The sequence below is a fragment of the Bombus vancouverensis genome, chromosome 8, assembly GCF_051014615.1.
Source record: "Bombus vancouverensis nearcticus chromosome 8, iyBomVanc1_principal, whole genome shotgun sequence".
Classification (NCBI taxonomy): domain Eukaryota; kingdom Metazoa; phylum Arthropoda; class Insecta; order Hymenoptera; family Apidae; genus Bombus; species Bombus vancouverensis.
This window is the reverse complement of record NC_134918.1, coordinates 12,854,138-12,870,558: the sequence shown is the minus strand read 5'-3', so window position 1 is coordinate 12,870,558 and position 16,421 is coordinate 12,854,138. Positions and strand designations below refer to the sequence as shown.

Here is a 16,421-nt window from a genome sequence, read left to right as displayed (position 1 = left end):
CAGAAAATTAATTTAAAATCAATTGATTAATTTAAAAATTAAAATTCCGGTATCTTGTTTCCTTTTCTATATATAACGAAATAAATAACATATATTTAAATTAATTTAAAAAATGGAAATATATATGTTTCCAAGAAAATATTTCTGTAAAATACAGAAATTAAAAAATGTTGCGAAATTTGTAACGTTTAAGATGCCTATTAAATATCGTGCAATATATCAACATTAATTGAAAACGTTACTTTATTGGCACATTGAATTTTCGAAAGAAATACATATATAATTTAGGTATGCGGATTAAATGCTCGTTTTGTCATTTTTTTCTGTCTAGTAGAATGTCGTAGACGCGTCTATGCAGTTTGCGCAGTTACGAGTCAAACCGGTTTAAAAACCAGTATCGCGAATCCTATTAATGTAAAGAATTTTACTTTTATTTCCATCTCTTCAAAAAATATCAAAATGCGCACACTGCCTTTTTTGCGATAATTTTAAATCGCATTACTTGCATAACACATAACTTAAATCATATCCACAACTTTACTGCATACTTTCAAACGTAAGATTATCATAAATATAATTTTAAATTCTTATCACAATATGCCTTCATCTTGTGGTATTTTACAACATAATCTTATCGTAATTGAACCATATTTTATAGAAAGAACACGTATCACATTCAAGTAAATACATGTTTTATAAAAAGATACTAGATCTCTTTAATTTGCGCTCGGTAATTTATATTCAAATTCTGACAATGGCCGAAGGTAGTTTAATTATCTTGTGAGAAATTCTCAGCAGGTGCAGCACAGGTGTACGCTTATTATGAACACCAACGTGATAGATCAGCCGGTAAAGAAATTCGGTGTTCCCAGAGAAAGAAAATTAGTATCGACGGAAACTTAACCTCTTTGTCGTGGCACGCCGACGATTCAGTCGCGTACGAAATGTTATGGAAATGTTGTTCCGAGACCAAATAACGCTAACTCGAGTAAACTTTCGTCGAGTATTAATCTGTCTTACGTAACGAACAGCATTATAATATTAATAATAACGATAAGATTACTCCCATTTAGTCACTTTGCGACGCGAAACAGCGCGTAACGATGCCTCGGCTTGTGCTGGGAACGAGTGTAGACCACAAACAGACTAGACCGCTCGAACATTAGTGCCCTGAGCTTGAAACAGGCGCACGGACGTACAGTGAAGTGTATCTGTTTTTCAAACCTATCGGTTCCGTTGTATCTTTGCTACGCCATATCTGTTCCACGATTTCGTCGCATTGCGTGTCAGTCTACGATTGAAATATGGGCGCTGCTTCAAACGCGACATACTTAGGGCTTGATCTCAGCACGCAGCAGGTAAACCCTTAAAAAACAGCATAATCTCGCGTACCGCTTTTTATCAGGAGTCGAACATCTGCTTCGAGCGAATAATCATCGACGACCGACGCGTTTTCTCGTCATATAAAACTGCTCATCGTTGACACGAGTCTTGTATATCACTTTTATCCTTTCTTTCCTCTTATTTCTTATTTTTATTTCTGCCTTTCTTGCTCCCGCTTGTGTACATTTATACACCGCGTGTGAAATAATTACCATAGTTATACAGCAATGAGTCATAGTAGTTTATCATTTGTTCCTTCGAAGACTTATTTATTAGTTTGTGGTTTTATAATACTTGATGTTACTGAATTCTCAGTGCGCATCATCTACTGCGCACGCTCGTGACAACGCGCGTTTCATTTAAATCTAAGAAAATTATTTAATCTTATAAATGTCTTTTTATTAAAAGAGATAACTCTTCAACGAATTGTAACTATACAATATTTGTACTTTTTTCTAAAGATTACAAATGTAACGAAAAACAAACACTTGACAAGGATCGAATCAAATAAAACATATTTTTCATCTAGCAGTATTGATCATCTCTTGTTTCCTGTGACACTATGAAAACCATACTGTGAGTTCTAATGTTGATAAACTGAATTTTGATTCTGTAACAACTAATTTAAACATCTACTCTATTTTGATTCCTTAAATTTCAAATATTTGTTGCAGTATACCTTGTATTATCTCTACTGACAAATATTTGAAATCGTACTCTCAAGTTTCTAGTTATACAACATACTCGATCATTACAATTATGTAACCCTTTTCCTTGAAGAAATATAACGACATTGAAATTTAGTTTTCAGGAATATCGTAAAGTTCTATCAATGAATTAATTTTCTATTAATAGGCTAAATATCGAATTACGATTAAATTAGGAATAATTTGAAGGAATAAGAATAGTTATACTAATAAAACAAAAACTAATTTCTTATTAATAAAAAAAATTACTCTGATTAAGTTAACGATACTTTAACGTCTAATGGTAAATTTACCACGGTTAGCTTTTAGGTATAAACAAATATTACAGTCAATAATACACTAAAATGATAGGAAAATTCGAAGTTGTTGACGAGAAGCGTTTCGCTGCGTGTGACGCGCGTCAGATGGGTCACAATTATCTAACATAATGATAACATTAAGCAGTAGGACGATACGGGCGAAAGAAATGCGTATCTCGTTTGCAACGAAAAGCGCGAAATGCTAGAAGCGGTCGAAATGATAATTGAAATTGCAAAGTGCTTCTTGCGCATCTTTGGCATCGAAACTCCATAAATCATAAACGACTGTATCGTAACATAACCAATTCGTATAAAACATTTATTTTTATCTATTCGTTAATTCAATTTGTCGTAATTATTGATCCTTTAAAATTGAAGAAATATGTGAATCATAAGCGATATACAAGAATAATCGATACCATCAGACGTGAATGTTATCTGCTTGTCAACTTTCGACAAATTAAATACCCGACAATCATCAATATCTATGGATTCTACATAATAATTTCTGTTGCATAAACCATCGCTCATGATATATACATTATCGATCATAAGTATCTACCTCTTAGAACATCTGTTCGTTTTATTTATTGAAACAAATATTATTTTATTTGATATTTTATCCTATTCCACGATTCATTTTAATAACGATACTTATTTGTCCATTTAATTTCACTCGAGACTTTACGTGTTTCACGATATTTGTACTTGCGATTAAACTTATGGGCGATGATACATCTGGACATTTTTTTATTTTATTAAACACGATTAGTAGTATGTTTAAACGTTACACGTGTATATATTCATACGGTAGATACGAAAAATGGTAGAAAGTTTTGAATTTTAAATTTCGAATTACATTATGGAGTAGCATAACTAATTGACCATGCTATGTCGCATGGTAGCCTTGTTGCACATAACTTATTCGATGATGTAGATAAAAAATCGAGGAACAGCGTAGTATTGCGAATTTAAGAGGCCGTTAACAAGTATCTTTTGACATTTGTAGTTGAAAGCAGTTGTCGTCGATAACAATCTCGCTGTTCTCCATGAAACCAGTGTACAGTTTGACAATGATCTACCAGAATTTAGGTAAATATGCTTAAATACCATGTTTTCTTATATTTTCATGTTACGTATTTTTACGTATTATCCACTTTTGACGTTTCGACATACATTTTTTAAAACGTTTCTTAACACTTTAAAATCCACGAAGATTTCTCATGAGATGACTAATGCAAAATACGATATTAAAATCTTTTCGTTCAACCTAATGATACATAAGCAATGATGCGATTTCTAACATTATATTTTAAAGTACATAGAAGTTCATGTCTGAGCAATAGCATTGAGCAAATCGAGAATTATTTATTTATTCATTATTTACACATTCTCACATTCGAAAGAAAGCATTGATAAAATACAATTCGTAACAAGCAACAAATTTCTCCCAAATGAATTTTTTATGACGAATACGACTCTTCGTTATTATTGTTCTGTTTTGATTTCTTATTACTATTGTCTTGGTGATTTATACAGGAAAAAGCAAGATTACAACGGAGTATAAAATATTTTTGTTAATTTCCAATCGTATCATGGTCGATTTCATTGCAACTATATTTTGAATCGCAGCAGAATCAGTGCGCTGAACGATACACTATCTAGAAAAAAATGTCATGTTTATGAAAGGCACTAAGATATGCGAATTCGTAATAACGAAATAGAATATACAAAGCTAAAATACCGAATTCCTTTCTACACTCGATATATTTTTATACTCTCATCGATGATTAATATCTCGTAAAAAATGTCAAATTATTTTACGTTTAATTAGAATTTACGATTACAATTTAATTACGTTACATTTAATTATTAAACATTGGACAATTTTAGAACGTACGGAGGCGTCATTCAGAAAAAAGCTGAGCCACACGTAGTGGTGGTTCCCACTTTGATGTGGGTTAAGGCTCTGGACATGATTCTCGATAAGTTGCGCGTGTGTGGCGTCGATTTTAGCAAGGTGGCCGCTATTTCCGGATGCGCACAGGTAAAAGAATGCTGTAAACGTCAGAACGCTGGAATAGAAACGTCACGGTTCATAAATTATAATATCGATAGTAAATCTGTCTTTTCAATTACTCCCATGTCAATTAAGGTTCGTCACAAAATGCTATGTAACATTACCGAAGCTATAAATTTCAAGAAGTACCTCTATGCAATATTCATATTATTTCGAGTATCGTTTAAGAACTGAAACACGGTGGATTACAAAAATATCTGTTGTCATCGGTAATTTAAATGCAGCGACGTTCACTGATTTAACTATAAAAAAGAACAGTTGATTACCATAAAATAGATATATAATGACTCTTATCTATTCCTTTTTTCATCCTTTGACGCAAACAGATCGTTTAACTATAACTTCTTGAATTTCGATCTCGTTGACAGAGTCGAGCATTATTCGAATAGTATTCGAAAAGTATTTGGAAAATTATTATTTTACTGATTCTGGCATATTATTTAGCTTGAACGTATTTTGAGAAGTAATAATCAATCCGCAAATAAATATTATGTCAACCGCGCCGGAAGTAGAGACTTCCACAGACACGCATATGCATGTACTTCATATTCAAGAATAATTGAAACGAGGACAGTTCGTATTTCGTAACATAATTTACGACTCAAATATATACGAAATGTAGTATTTAAAAGGTTTATATAGCTGAAAACGATTGGTCGAATTTTTACATAAAATGAAGTTACTTTTTAAAGTAAGAACAATAAATCGGTCGAAATTGCGTATTGTTTCAAGCTAACTTGTTTGGAATCAGATATTAAATCTAAGTGAAATTTTCATTTGTTTGTGTGATGAACGAAAATAAATGTTGAAGTTTTAACGCCAGAGAATCGCAGTGAGAAACGTTCCAGCCAACGTGTAAGTATCGATGTAAATTTCGCAATAAACGACCCTTATAAACACGAACATTTTACAGCTTTAGAAACACCCAGACGATAATGTTATCTTTGTTCGTTATTACATAGCAACATGGCACAGTTTACTGGGGCAAGGGCAGTCGAAATCAATTGCAACAATTGGATCCTGCGAAATTCTTGCACGAACAGCTGGTCACCTCTTTCTCGGTGACAACATCACCTGTGTGGATGGATTCCAGCACCACCAAAGAGTGTAACATGTTAGATGAGATCGTCGATGGCCCAGAAGTATGCGTTTCCTTTCTCTTCTAAACTTCTCTTCGCTAATTTCCTTCCATTATATTTAAATCAGGCCTGGACATTATCTAAATAATCGACAATATTGAAATATTGAAATAAGATATTTGGAAAGTGATCCTCTAAGTAAGATATAATTTTATTTTGCTAAATAGTTATTTGAAACTGATCTAAATAATAATAAATCTAATTTATTGACAAAGCAAAGAATACCTGAGATAATTCGTTATTTCAAATTATTATTTTTCATCTTTATCTGAAATAAAATTTGCCCAAGCTTGATTTAAACAAATTCTGTCTGTACGAAACGTTCGTATAGATTTTACAACGCGTCAGCTATTCGTTGCAGGTAAACACGAATTTACAACGATGCGGATATATTGCTTCTTTCAGTTTAACCCTGCTACATTCTACCGGCCAAATTTTCGAGCAAAATTATATTTTCCTAACGTTAGGAAATACGTGTCTTCAGTATGAACGAAATGCCAAGTAAATTTTACTGATACGCATGATTTCTCGCTTCAATACTATGTGTTCTCAGAACGTTAAAAATTCTTTTTGTTCGCTGAAATGAGAGCAAGATCGAAATATGAAAATTCGCGGATCGTAGCTGGGTTAAATTTAACGGAGCGTTCTCGTCTCAGCCGCGGCGAAAGGAAGAGAATTCAATGATAGAGACACGTTCCTCTGTCATAACGTTGAGAATATAGCGAAAATATGAATCTTTTGATCGAATCGTACTAGGTGTCCAAACATACTTATGGACAGTAACGCGTGTAATATCACTATCGACGCGCGATGTCACGTCGACGACATGCTGTTTCGAACACCTATCGCCGATCAATTTCGTTCGCAATGATAGCCGACGAAAATCAATAAAATATTTAATTAATCGTCGCGAAGGTCGACGACGGGCGACGTCGACTTTTTAATGGATTTAAAAATATCCAGCGGAGGAATGGAACGGTACCAAAGCCTCTCTCCTCTCTTCTATCTTCTCGTTCTTGCGACTTCGTCAACGAACATCGAGCAACGTCGGCGAAGAAAAAAAAATTTATCGCGAACAGATACGATCGGGAATCAATATAAAATCGTATTGGCGGGGCTTACGAAGTATGCAAATTGTAAATTAATTCTTTGACACGGATGAATATTCATTGGCGTGGCGATCGGGGATTTTTGAAGAATGGCACGCGTTTAGAAAAGTTTTCGATCGAAAATACGAGGCATGTTAACTCGTAATAAATAAGACGTATCGTTCCTACGATTTCAACGCGAGACGATGCAAATAGAAAGAGAATAGAAATGTTTTAATATAGCATATAGAAAGTAAGTAATTGAATAACGCGATTGCAACACCGTGACAATGTCCGAATATCAATAAGAATTACTAAATTGATAAAAATTTCTATAACAGTTCCAATAAATTATGTACATGTTATATGTGTAAATCATGTACAACACGGACAGAGCGTCGAGCGATGACGATGACGAGAATTGGGCTGATTCATAGTTAATCGACGCACGCCGATTAATACCCTAATCAATTATCCTTATACGATCTGTCGTGGTTGCATGATTGCAGAAATTGGCGGAGATAACGGGATCACGGGCGTACGAAAGGTTCTCAGGGCCTCAAATAGCAAAAATAGCACGCACCAGACCGGAAGCCTACAGCAACACTGAGGTATAATCCACTAAAAAAAAATCTACACTGCCGACTTCGTTGACAAATTTTCGGGACTACGATCGATCGAGGTATTCGATTACGTGTGGACTGGTACAAGGATTTAGACTGCAATTAACTACGTTTCTGATTTCTCGTGTGAGCTGCCGGTGAACCTTGGCTTTACGCGTGAATACTAACGTGCCCGATAACGATGATTACTCGCCTGTTTGAACTGTTCCTTTTTAATAGATATATCGTCTAGCGCGATGTCATTTCTATTTAGGTCGTTCTTATTGCGATTATAGAAAAATTGCTGCCGGAGAATGTACGCGAATATAATTCTCGATATGAATCTCGAGATTGGTGTTACTACGTAACGTAGTTTCCGATGGATTTTCGATGGACAGTCAGAATATTTCTATTATTCGTCAGAATGTTTTTATTGAGCGTTGAAAAGCTTTATGGCAATTTATTTCGACTTGTATGAGCGTGTTTGGTCGTATAGAAATCTATGGAAATTACGTTAACAGAAAAACAAGAATCAGTTTACTTGAATATTGAAAGATACGCACAATAATATCGGTCGAGATAGATCTCTGTTTAGGTTCTATCTCGTAAAAACCTGAATTTCCATAAATATCCGAAATGTAATAACAACGTGTCCGAAAATAGATTACTCGTAACGTGCTCTACTTTTATAATCGCAATAGCAATGATTTTCACATAGATTTTTAATTACTTTGATCAATAGCTAATAATAACTAAAAACCAAAATAACCAAAATATTTTCAAAGAGTGCTACTTTTAACAAACTGAGAGTTCCTATTTACAAAGATTTTATTTAATGTTCGTAGCATTATTATAACGAGTATGCAAGAATATACAATGTCCTAAGTTCTATGGTTTAACAGCAAAAATAAGTGTATTCTATGGGTATAATCGAACGAGAAATATTATATATAGAAACATAGATCGCTTAAAGCCTCGTTAAAATGTTATAATAAAATAACAAACGATAGGACAACAAAAAATTACTATACACAACATTCTTTTGCCTGATTATACCCACAGAATAGACTGACAAGATTTAGCTGTTAAAACCTGAAACATTATCGTATATTCGTCACTAATACGCATTATACATATATTATAAAGTGTTTGAATAAGATTTTATAGTCGTTTTTTACGTTAACTCGTTTTTGATACTTCTTCCAGAGAATCTCTTTGATTAGCAGTTTCCTGGCTTCCTTGTTTTTCGGCGATTTCGCGCCGATCGATTGGTCCGATGGCTCTGGAATGAACTTGTTAAATATTCATACGAAAGATTGGGATGACGTCCTATTAGAGGTATGTGGATTATCAATGATTATTAGATTTTCTCTGAATACGGTAAGCTACTATACAATAAAACGTTCGCATTTTTCCCCAGCAATAGAAATAAACATTCTTTTCAATTTTATCTATATGTTTCGTTTCAATCGATCTTTTAAGTCGTAAATTCGTATATCAAAAAACTCAGAAATTCAAAAATAGAAAATTCTTTGTTCCTTAAAATAGAATTATATATGTCTATATGTGTGTACGTGTCGAAATGTTTATGTCAAAATCTAAATCTTTTAAGATCCTCTACATTTGTTGTGAAAATAACCTATAACGCAAACAGCATACTACGTACGTACATTGCTTTTCCAATATTTATCATCGGACCGGTGTTTGTTCAGGCTTGCGGTCTTGGTCTACGAGAAAAACTCGGGAAACCAGTTTCCTCGTGCAGCGATATCGGTCCAATTTCGTCCTATTTCGTCGAAAGATTTGGCTTCGACGAGGCATGCCGTGTAATTGCGTTCACGGGCGACAACTCAGGTTCTCTAATAGGTAAGCACGCTATTCGCTGATCTCACGGTTTCGGTACGAATAATTTTTCGTTCGGCCAACGATATTAATTTATACGCGCTACTTCGCCTTTTGACAACAAGTTTCGATTCTATGAGCAACGAACGCCTTCATGAATATTCACGCAAATACATTTCCAATCGACATGCGTAGATACCCATAGACTTTCGCTCCCCATACGGAATGATTAATGAGATTTTTCGCCTGAACTATAATTTGCGGTTTACTGTTAAGGAAACTGCTAAATGAATTCCGTATTGCTCGATATTTAATTAATCTATCGATAATATTTTCCTCGTGTGAAGTTTTTTATTCGTTTTTCCGGTTGGTAACGTTGATATTCTTTCTTAAAAATTCGACAACTACGCTCTAACGTGCTATCGTAAAAGCAACGTCGTCTAAAATCGATCGCCCGTTAAAACGACACTTTTGAGAAACTACGTTTTACATCGGAATATAGGAGTACGTACATGCAAATTTCCTTAGACTGGTTTCTTTTACGTTCGCACGTAGTACAGCGAAATGCTTGGACAAATTGCAACAAGTTTAATGAAGTGTAAAATATGCTGTAATTCAATTTGGACGAGAATATGTTTAAATACATATACTCCAAAGTCTGCGTATAAAATTTATTTCTCGAGTTAGAGAAATGCAGGTAGGATTTATTGTGCTAATAAATAAGTTTGATTATTAATAATTTTGATAACACAAACAATTGATAAATGACGTTTATTTATTATTATACAGGAATGAGACTGAAAGAAGGAGATATCGCTTGCAGCTTGGGGACAAGTGATACTCTGTTCTTATGGTTGAACAAACCGAAAACTGCTTTAGAAGGACACATATTTTGCAATCCTCTTGATGATAACGCTTACATGGCTTTACTTTGGTAACTCGCCGTTTTATTTCCCTAGGATACAATTTTTCCTTTATCGGTACTTTATTAGTAGTTATTTATAATTATTTACAAGAATACTTCAAAATCTTTAATCTTAGAAAGTGCAGGTAAAATTAATATATTCTCTCTAATGCGGGTATTTATATATTTCCAAACATTAAAATATCCTACCATTTGTGGTTACAAAGGCATGAATTTTCATAATAAATTCTTCCAGTTAAATACGGATATCACGTACCTAAGCATTGTTTTTTGTATTTATCTAAATTTTAGAGGAAGGTAATACTTACTTTTTGACAGTATAAAGCAAAATATAGTTTCTATACTAATTATATCTTCCATGCTACATCAAATTATAAATTGTTAGTAAAATATGGAGAGACATGTTACAAACTATCCAAAATATTAATAGAAGAGAAATTATTTAGAGAAAAAAGTAGGAAACATAATAAATGAATTGCGATCCCGCAAAAAATAATACAATGATCCTGTAAAATATCTAAATAATACAGATCGATGATTACCCGGTCTACATTTCGTTTAGATATATCTGTATAGAATCCATTTCATTAAAACGAGTCTTAATCCTTCCAAATAATATTACTTATAAGAGATTAAACGTATGAATGATCGGGACACTAGAATCTCAAATTTCTAGCTTCAAAAATGGATCTTTGACTCGCGAAAGAATACGCGACAGTGCGGCGCAGGGCTCTTGGCAAATCTTCAACGAGCTACTGGAAAGTACGCCGCGGGGAAATTTTGGAAATTTAGGTTTATACTTCGATGCACAAGAGATTTTGCCATTTGTCATTGGTGATCATCGATTCAATAAAGCGAACGAAGAGATATCGCGTTACAGTTCAAAGGAGGTGGAAGTAAGAGCCTTGATCGAAGGGCAATTCGTTGCAAAAAGAGCTCACGCTGAAGATTTTGGTTTCGTTATAGGTAAGTTGCAAGTTACAAAAATATTTTTGCAATTTTCTTATACTCTCCTTGATAACCGAGGATATTTTAAACTTTTAGAGATATAAGGCGGTGCGTGCCTTCTGTGATAAGTTAAATGAGTTAAATCTTCGGTATATATTTTGCTCTAATTATCAGATTTTAAAGAAACTGTCCTATCAATATTTATATATCGAAGAATTCAATTTTATTATAATATGTCTTCTTTAGTAATTATTTTATTTTTGATATTTATATGTAATACGTTGTAATATCATTTTACAGAAGAACATGATTTTCAACAAATTTACAATTTTTCAAAGAAATGTAAACTTTCAATTGCAAAAATCATTTTTATCTTTTTTGGTTTTTATCTATAGGGCCAAATACACGTATTATCGCGACAGGAGGTGCATCCACAAATAAATCTATACTTCAAGTTCTTTCCGATGTTTTTAATTCACCAGTATACATATCGGTAATCATTGCTACCCTTCTAATTTGTTAAATAGAAATGTTGTCTATGTTATGATCTTATTTTTATATATACCTTTTCTGTTATAAATCTATAAATATTTATTTTTTGGATCTCGTATAATATTCTTTAATCCTAAAAATTATAATGACATTTTCAATATCCTTAAATCTTATTTGACAGGAAGTAGCTAATTCGGCTATGATGGGTGCAGCCTATCAAGCGAAACATGGTTTATTGCGAAATGAATCCAACTTTGATGAGATAACACGCTGCTTACCAGAACCGACACTTGTATGCCGTCCTTATAATGATGCAGAAACAGTAAGTAATATGTACAACTATTAAAGTTTACATTTTGCTAAATATTATGTATTTAAGAAACAACTATTTTATATTTTTAGATATACAAATCAATGGTTGCACGTTACCGAAAGATCGTAGAGAAAATTAAAAATAAGACAAGTACAAAACAAACTATATAAAGGCTATACATGAATAACACAAGAGCATTTAAAAAAAGAGGCCTTCATTAATGCATCATATTAGCTGAAAATTTAAAATAATTGCTGCATTTAGAGCAGTTTAATATTGATGATATTTATAGTTTTATTCTGAAAAATTTTTATACGATGCTTTTTCTGCAATTTTTAGAGGCTTGCTCTTAAAATTCGAGTAATGACACTACTTCGATTTTAATAAATGAATCAAAGTTACTAGAAATATCTTGAATCTCCTATGCAAACAGCAATGCTTTAAGAAATTACTAAGAACCATTAAAATGGAAGTAAAAATACAAAAAAACATACAAATATTATTTCGAATATTTATATTCGAATATTTCGAATATATTAAATAATCTAGCTAATTACAAATCACTAATACCTTAATGATAAAAGTACAAGACAACCTAAGTGCAATTCCTAAAATGAAAGAACTAAACTTATGTATAAAATAATTTTGTATTTGTATATTTATAAATTTTATTAATTATGTATTATTTATTTATTAAATGCTAACTTATAAAATTAAGATAAAAGTTATAATAAAAAAAATTTAACTTAATAGGTGTTTTATTTGTTTAAAGTGATAGTATTTCTTAATCTATAGAAATCTATCTTTAAGTTTTCAATATGAAATAAATTGATTATTACACAATAATATGAAAGTTTCAAAGTATAGTTATATATTTCCCTTCTTATTTTTTCCTGCCACCTCTTTCCTTTGGTAAAAGGTTAATTACATTACCAGATGTCAAATTGTAATATGCAAGAGTATTACTATCTTTGAAAAACATTCCCTGAAAAAAAAATAATCATTATATATGAAACTAAAAATATTTTTTATAAATATAGTTAATCTTATATAGCTTAAATCGTTCATATAATACCTCGTACTGTAACTTCTGCTTGCCAGGTGGCATGCCAGTTTGCTCGTGAATAAGAGCTTTCATTGTCGCCACGGTATCACTTAATTGCAAAGTAATATTCAATGTTTGACCATTTAACTTCCATTCTGCTTTTTCTGTCATCATTGGTACAGCAATATTTAGTTGTACAGGCCCCTGAAAAAATAAAATGTATGTTTTAATGCATATAATAATCCTTGAATGTATAGAAACCATAATTGTTGATAAAACACCTTATTTCTAGCTAAGAATTGTTGTTCTGGTATCAATGAATCTTCAGTTCTAAGTTTCTTAGTTTGAGGTTCCTCCTCCATAGGTTCAGCAGTATGTTTTAATCCAATCTGGAAACAATAGTAAGATAAACATACATACATAAAATATTTTTACTTTTAGGTAGTAGATAGTGCTACCTTTGAACTACTTAAACATTATTTTACTTCACAAATACTTACAGCAGATGCCATTGGTGGCTGCATCGGCGGTGGTGTCGGCATAAATGGCGACATTGCTGGCGCTAGAAATAGACAAAATAAAAATATTTAATTTATAATCAATCTATAATATTATTATTTTGTATAAAAATTACTCACTCATAAGCGGTGGTGGTCGAATCGGAGGCATAGGGGCCATCATCATCATCGGTGCTTGCGGCATCATTGGCTGAGGAATACCCATAGTAGGCATGCTCATAGTAGGAGGTGGTGGTGGTTGCGTTGGTACCGGTACTGGCTTTGGAGCTGGTGGTTTAGGTGGTGCCTTTAATGTAGCTTGAGGTTTCGAAGCAGCTGCTGCCATATGTGACAGTTCAGCTGCACGATTAGCAGGTTTTGGACCAATCTTTTCTTTCTCTTCGTCCGGAAGAAGTCCTTTAACTTTATGAATCTGATGAATTTGTTCTTCCAAAGTAATATTCGCTCTAGCAGCCCTCGTCGCTGCTTCAACACTTGATGTGTGTCCATCCCACGTGACTTTGTCATCTTTCTTTTTATCTTCTTCTCCAATCTTTTTACCGATTGCAGTTTCTTCATCACCGACACCGAAAATATCGGTTCGTCTCTCAGCAAGTTGTTTCAAGCTGGCTTCAATAGCTGTACCAGGTGCAAATACTGTCTCCTGAGCCAACTTGTCAAGATGCTTGTCTCTTTGTTCAACCCAACGCGGATCCAATAATCCAATTCGCATATGCTCCTGGACTTTACTTGCGGGTATACGTTCTCCAGTGATTGGAGATATCAAGTATTCATCAGGAGCAGCAGGACGTGCAGTTTTAATTGCTGTAAAAATAGGCATACTTTAATTTTGTACTTATATATATAACATTTTTTCACTTACAATGTTGTTTAGGATCATATCCTTTCTTTACTACAACATTTCCTGGAGTTGGTGGCAAAGGCGGAGGTTGCATATTATTACTATCGCGTGGTTTTGGTTCTTTCGATTTATGAGTATCACCCGGAGGTGATACATCATCTTCATCACTCGAATCCTCTTCCATATCTTGTACCTTAAAATACACATATGTTATTAATATGAAAGTGTTAGTTACTTTTTTTTATATTATTAAATGAATAAAATATTTACTTGATTGTTGTCTTTCGCACGATCTTTTTCTCCTTCTGTACGACTTTGCATTTCATCCTCTCCTTCGCTATCAATTTGCATTTCTACATCTTCACCTTCCTCTATTCTTTCCTAGAAATTAAAAAAATTATTAGAAAAACAGAAATGCTTGTAATTTTATCAAGATATTTCACTGTGACATAGAATTAATAGAATTATGTTACCTGCATAAGTACTCGAGCACCAACTTCATCTGGCGTTGTTGGTGCTGGGAAATTACCAACTTCAAATTGTTGGTAATCAACAGTTTCGACTACAACAAAATCATGCCAATCAATTTGTGCATATGCAACCCTTTCACGTTCCAATTCCTCCTCTTCTTTGCGTCTTTGAGCTTCTTGATACTTTAACCACTCAGCACGATATTTAACTTGCTCTAAAATTTTATCCATATTAAAGGCTTCATCACGTAGTCGTGGTAATAAATCTTTAGGTGGAATTAATACCTGTAAATTTAAATTAACTTAAATTCAAGAATAGATCTAATTATAGATTTCAATTAGAAAAAAAATGAAATTTTGTACTACCTTAGTATATTGTTCCAAGAGTTTTGTAAAATACTGAAACAAAGAATGTTGTGGACGTAGAAAATCAAACTGGAAGTTTCTTTGTTCTCTATTCATCAAATTAGTCAAAAATTGACGACCATTACGGGCTACAAATTGTGCTGTTAATTTTACAATATCCCTAAAATAAAATCACATATATTTTGTAACATATACTATTGTATAATTACATGAAAGATGAAGAATTTAATTGAGTCACATACAGATCTAAAGCTGAAATAGAAGGTGGATCAGCAATAAATTCAAATTCTGCAGGAGTATCTCTTGGAATAAATGGTTGTTCAACTTGTTTCAAAATTTCTTGCTGCTTTTGATGAGCAGCAAGATTAACTGTTTTTCCAGGCCCTGTCCCTATAGTAGGTTCTTGACCTTTTCCTTCTTTAAATTCCTTTACTTTATGCTGATAATACGCATGGTAAGGGTCACCAAAATTTAAGAAATTAAACTTTGGATTTCCCAATTCGTTTTGTCTGATTCTTGATTCAAATTCTGGTCCATTTCTGGCCACGAAACTAGCGGTTTTATCAACAATATCTGAAATTTTACATAAGGAAGATTATATGTACATCAACGAATAGGCAAAAAATAATTGTTGTAAAATGTAAAATCATATATAAATATAGCAAATTATTATTATACTTAATATAATATATTTGAAATTTTAGAAACATTCACAAATAACTAAAAGATAGCAAATTAATACAATCAAGATAAACTCCTAAATTTTATTTCTCTTTTACAATGAAAGTACATAACATTAAAATATAGAGAAACTTATGTATAGCAAAATTAAAGATAAGTAATGTAATAATTTACTAATAACATACAATACATGAATTAATATATTACAACCAACATTTTTTATTATTACTTCAATATGCAATAAATGTACAAACAAATGTTAACGTGATCATTCTAAAACATTGTTAAGAAGTCAATTAAAAATGAATGTTGCATTGTATTGTCTTATTAAAAAATATTGTAAAATCATACTTCTAACTTCCGGTGGAGGGTAAATAATACCCACGATCGGTTGAGATGAAGGTGCCGTATTTTCTTCATTCTCGGTTGCTGGTGGTTGTATAACTGCAACTTCCTGTGCAGGCATGCTGCTTAATATATTTTTGTTCACTTAATTTTAGAAAATTTAATGCTTCGTGTCATTTATTATGTACACACTCCTAGAACGTAACACAGTGCTGCCAACGTAAATGCATTGCACTTTATTGAATAAATTAAAGCTGCATTTCCATTAATACAGGAAAATAGCTACTGCATGCAACAAACAAACAAAAAAATTAGAAAATGATTTTGTATGTAAATT

At 32.7% G+C, this 16,421-nt stretch overlaps 2 protein-coding genes across 2 annotated transcripts; one reads left to right on the top strand and one right to left on the bottom strand.

The window, feature by feature from the left end:
• The first annotated feature begins 897 nt into the window (after positions 1 to 897).
• On the top strand, positions 898 to 12,568 carry LOC117155924 (xylulose kinase). Its single transcript, XM_033332425.2, has 12 exons — positions 898 to 1,358; positions 3,399 to 3,481; positions 4,283 to 4,436; positions 5,432 to 5,611; positions 7,206 to 7,307; positions 8,505 to 8,636; positions 9,011 to 9,164; positions 9,930 to 10,074; positions 10,742 to 11,031; positions 11,409 to 11,506; positions 11,687 to 11,827; positions 11,908 to 12,568. Exons 1-12 carry the CDS (start codon positions 1,305 to 1,307, stop codon positions 11,986 to 11,988), a joined length of 1,614 nt encoding a protein of 537 aa, XP_033188316.1. The 5' UTR covers positions 898 to 1,304; the 3' UTR covers positions 11,989 to 12,568.
• Positions 12,559 to 16,327, bottom strand: Sf3a1 (splicing factor 3A subunit 1). Its single transcript, XM_033332422.2, has 11 exons — positions 16,091 to 16,327; positions 15,301 to 15,631; positions 15,059 to 15,218; positions 14,696 to 14,977; positions 14,493 to 14,603; positions 14,244 to 14,415; positions 13,502 to 14,185; positions 13,364 to 13,425; positions 13,145 to 13,252; positions 12,894 to 13,067; positions 12,559 to 12,803 (listed from the first exon to the last, which is right to left on the bottom strand). The coding sequence occupies exons 1-11, from the start codon at positions 16,203 to 16,205 to the stop codon at positions 12,702 to 12,704; spliced, it is 2,301 nt and encodes a 766-aa protein (XP_033188313.1). The 5' UTR covers positions 16,206 to 16,327; the 3' UTR covers positions 12,559 to 12,701.
• Between the last annotated feature and the right edge of the window lie 94 nt (positions 16,328 to 16,421).

Excerpts from the sequence above, each read along its gene's own strand:
- LOC117155924 (XM_033332425.2), top strand. The coding sequence starts at position 1,305 with ATGGGCGCTGCTTCAAACGCGACATACTTAGGGCTTGATCTCAGCACG. Across the intron at positions 9,165-9,929 it reads CAACTCAGGTTCTCTAATAG|GAATGAGACTGAAAGAAGGA; the intron begins GTAAGCACGCTA and ends ATTATTATACAG. Across the intron at positions 11,507-11,686 it reads ATTCACCAGTATACATATCG|GAAGTAGCTAATTCGGCTAT; the intron begins GTAATCATTGCT and ends CTTATTTGACAG.
- Sf3a1 (XM_033332422.2), bottom strand. The coding sequence starts at position 16,205 with ATGCCTGCACAGGAAGTTGCAGTTATACAACCACCAGCAACCGAGAAT. Across the intron at positions 13,068-13,144 it reads AATTCTTAGCTAGAAATAAG|GGGCCTGTACAACTAAATAT; the intron begins GTGTTTTATCAA and ends TTATTTTTTCAG. Across the intron at positions 12,804-12,893 it reads AGCAGAAGTTACAGTACGAG|GGAATGTTTTTCAAAGATAG; the intron begins GTATTATATGAA and ends TTTTTTTTTCAG.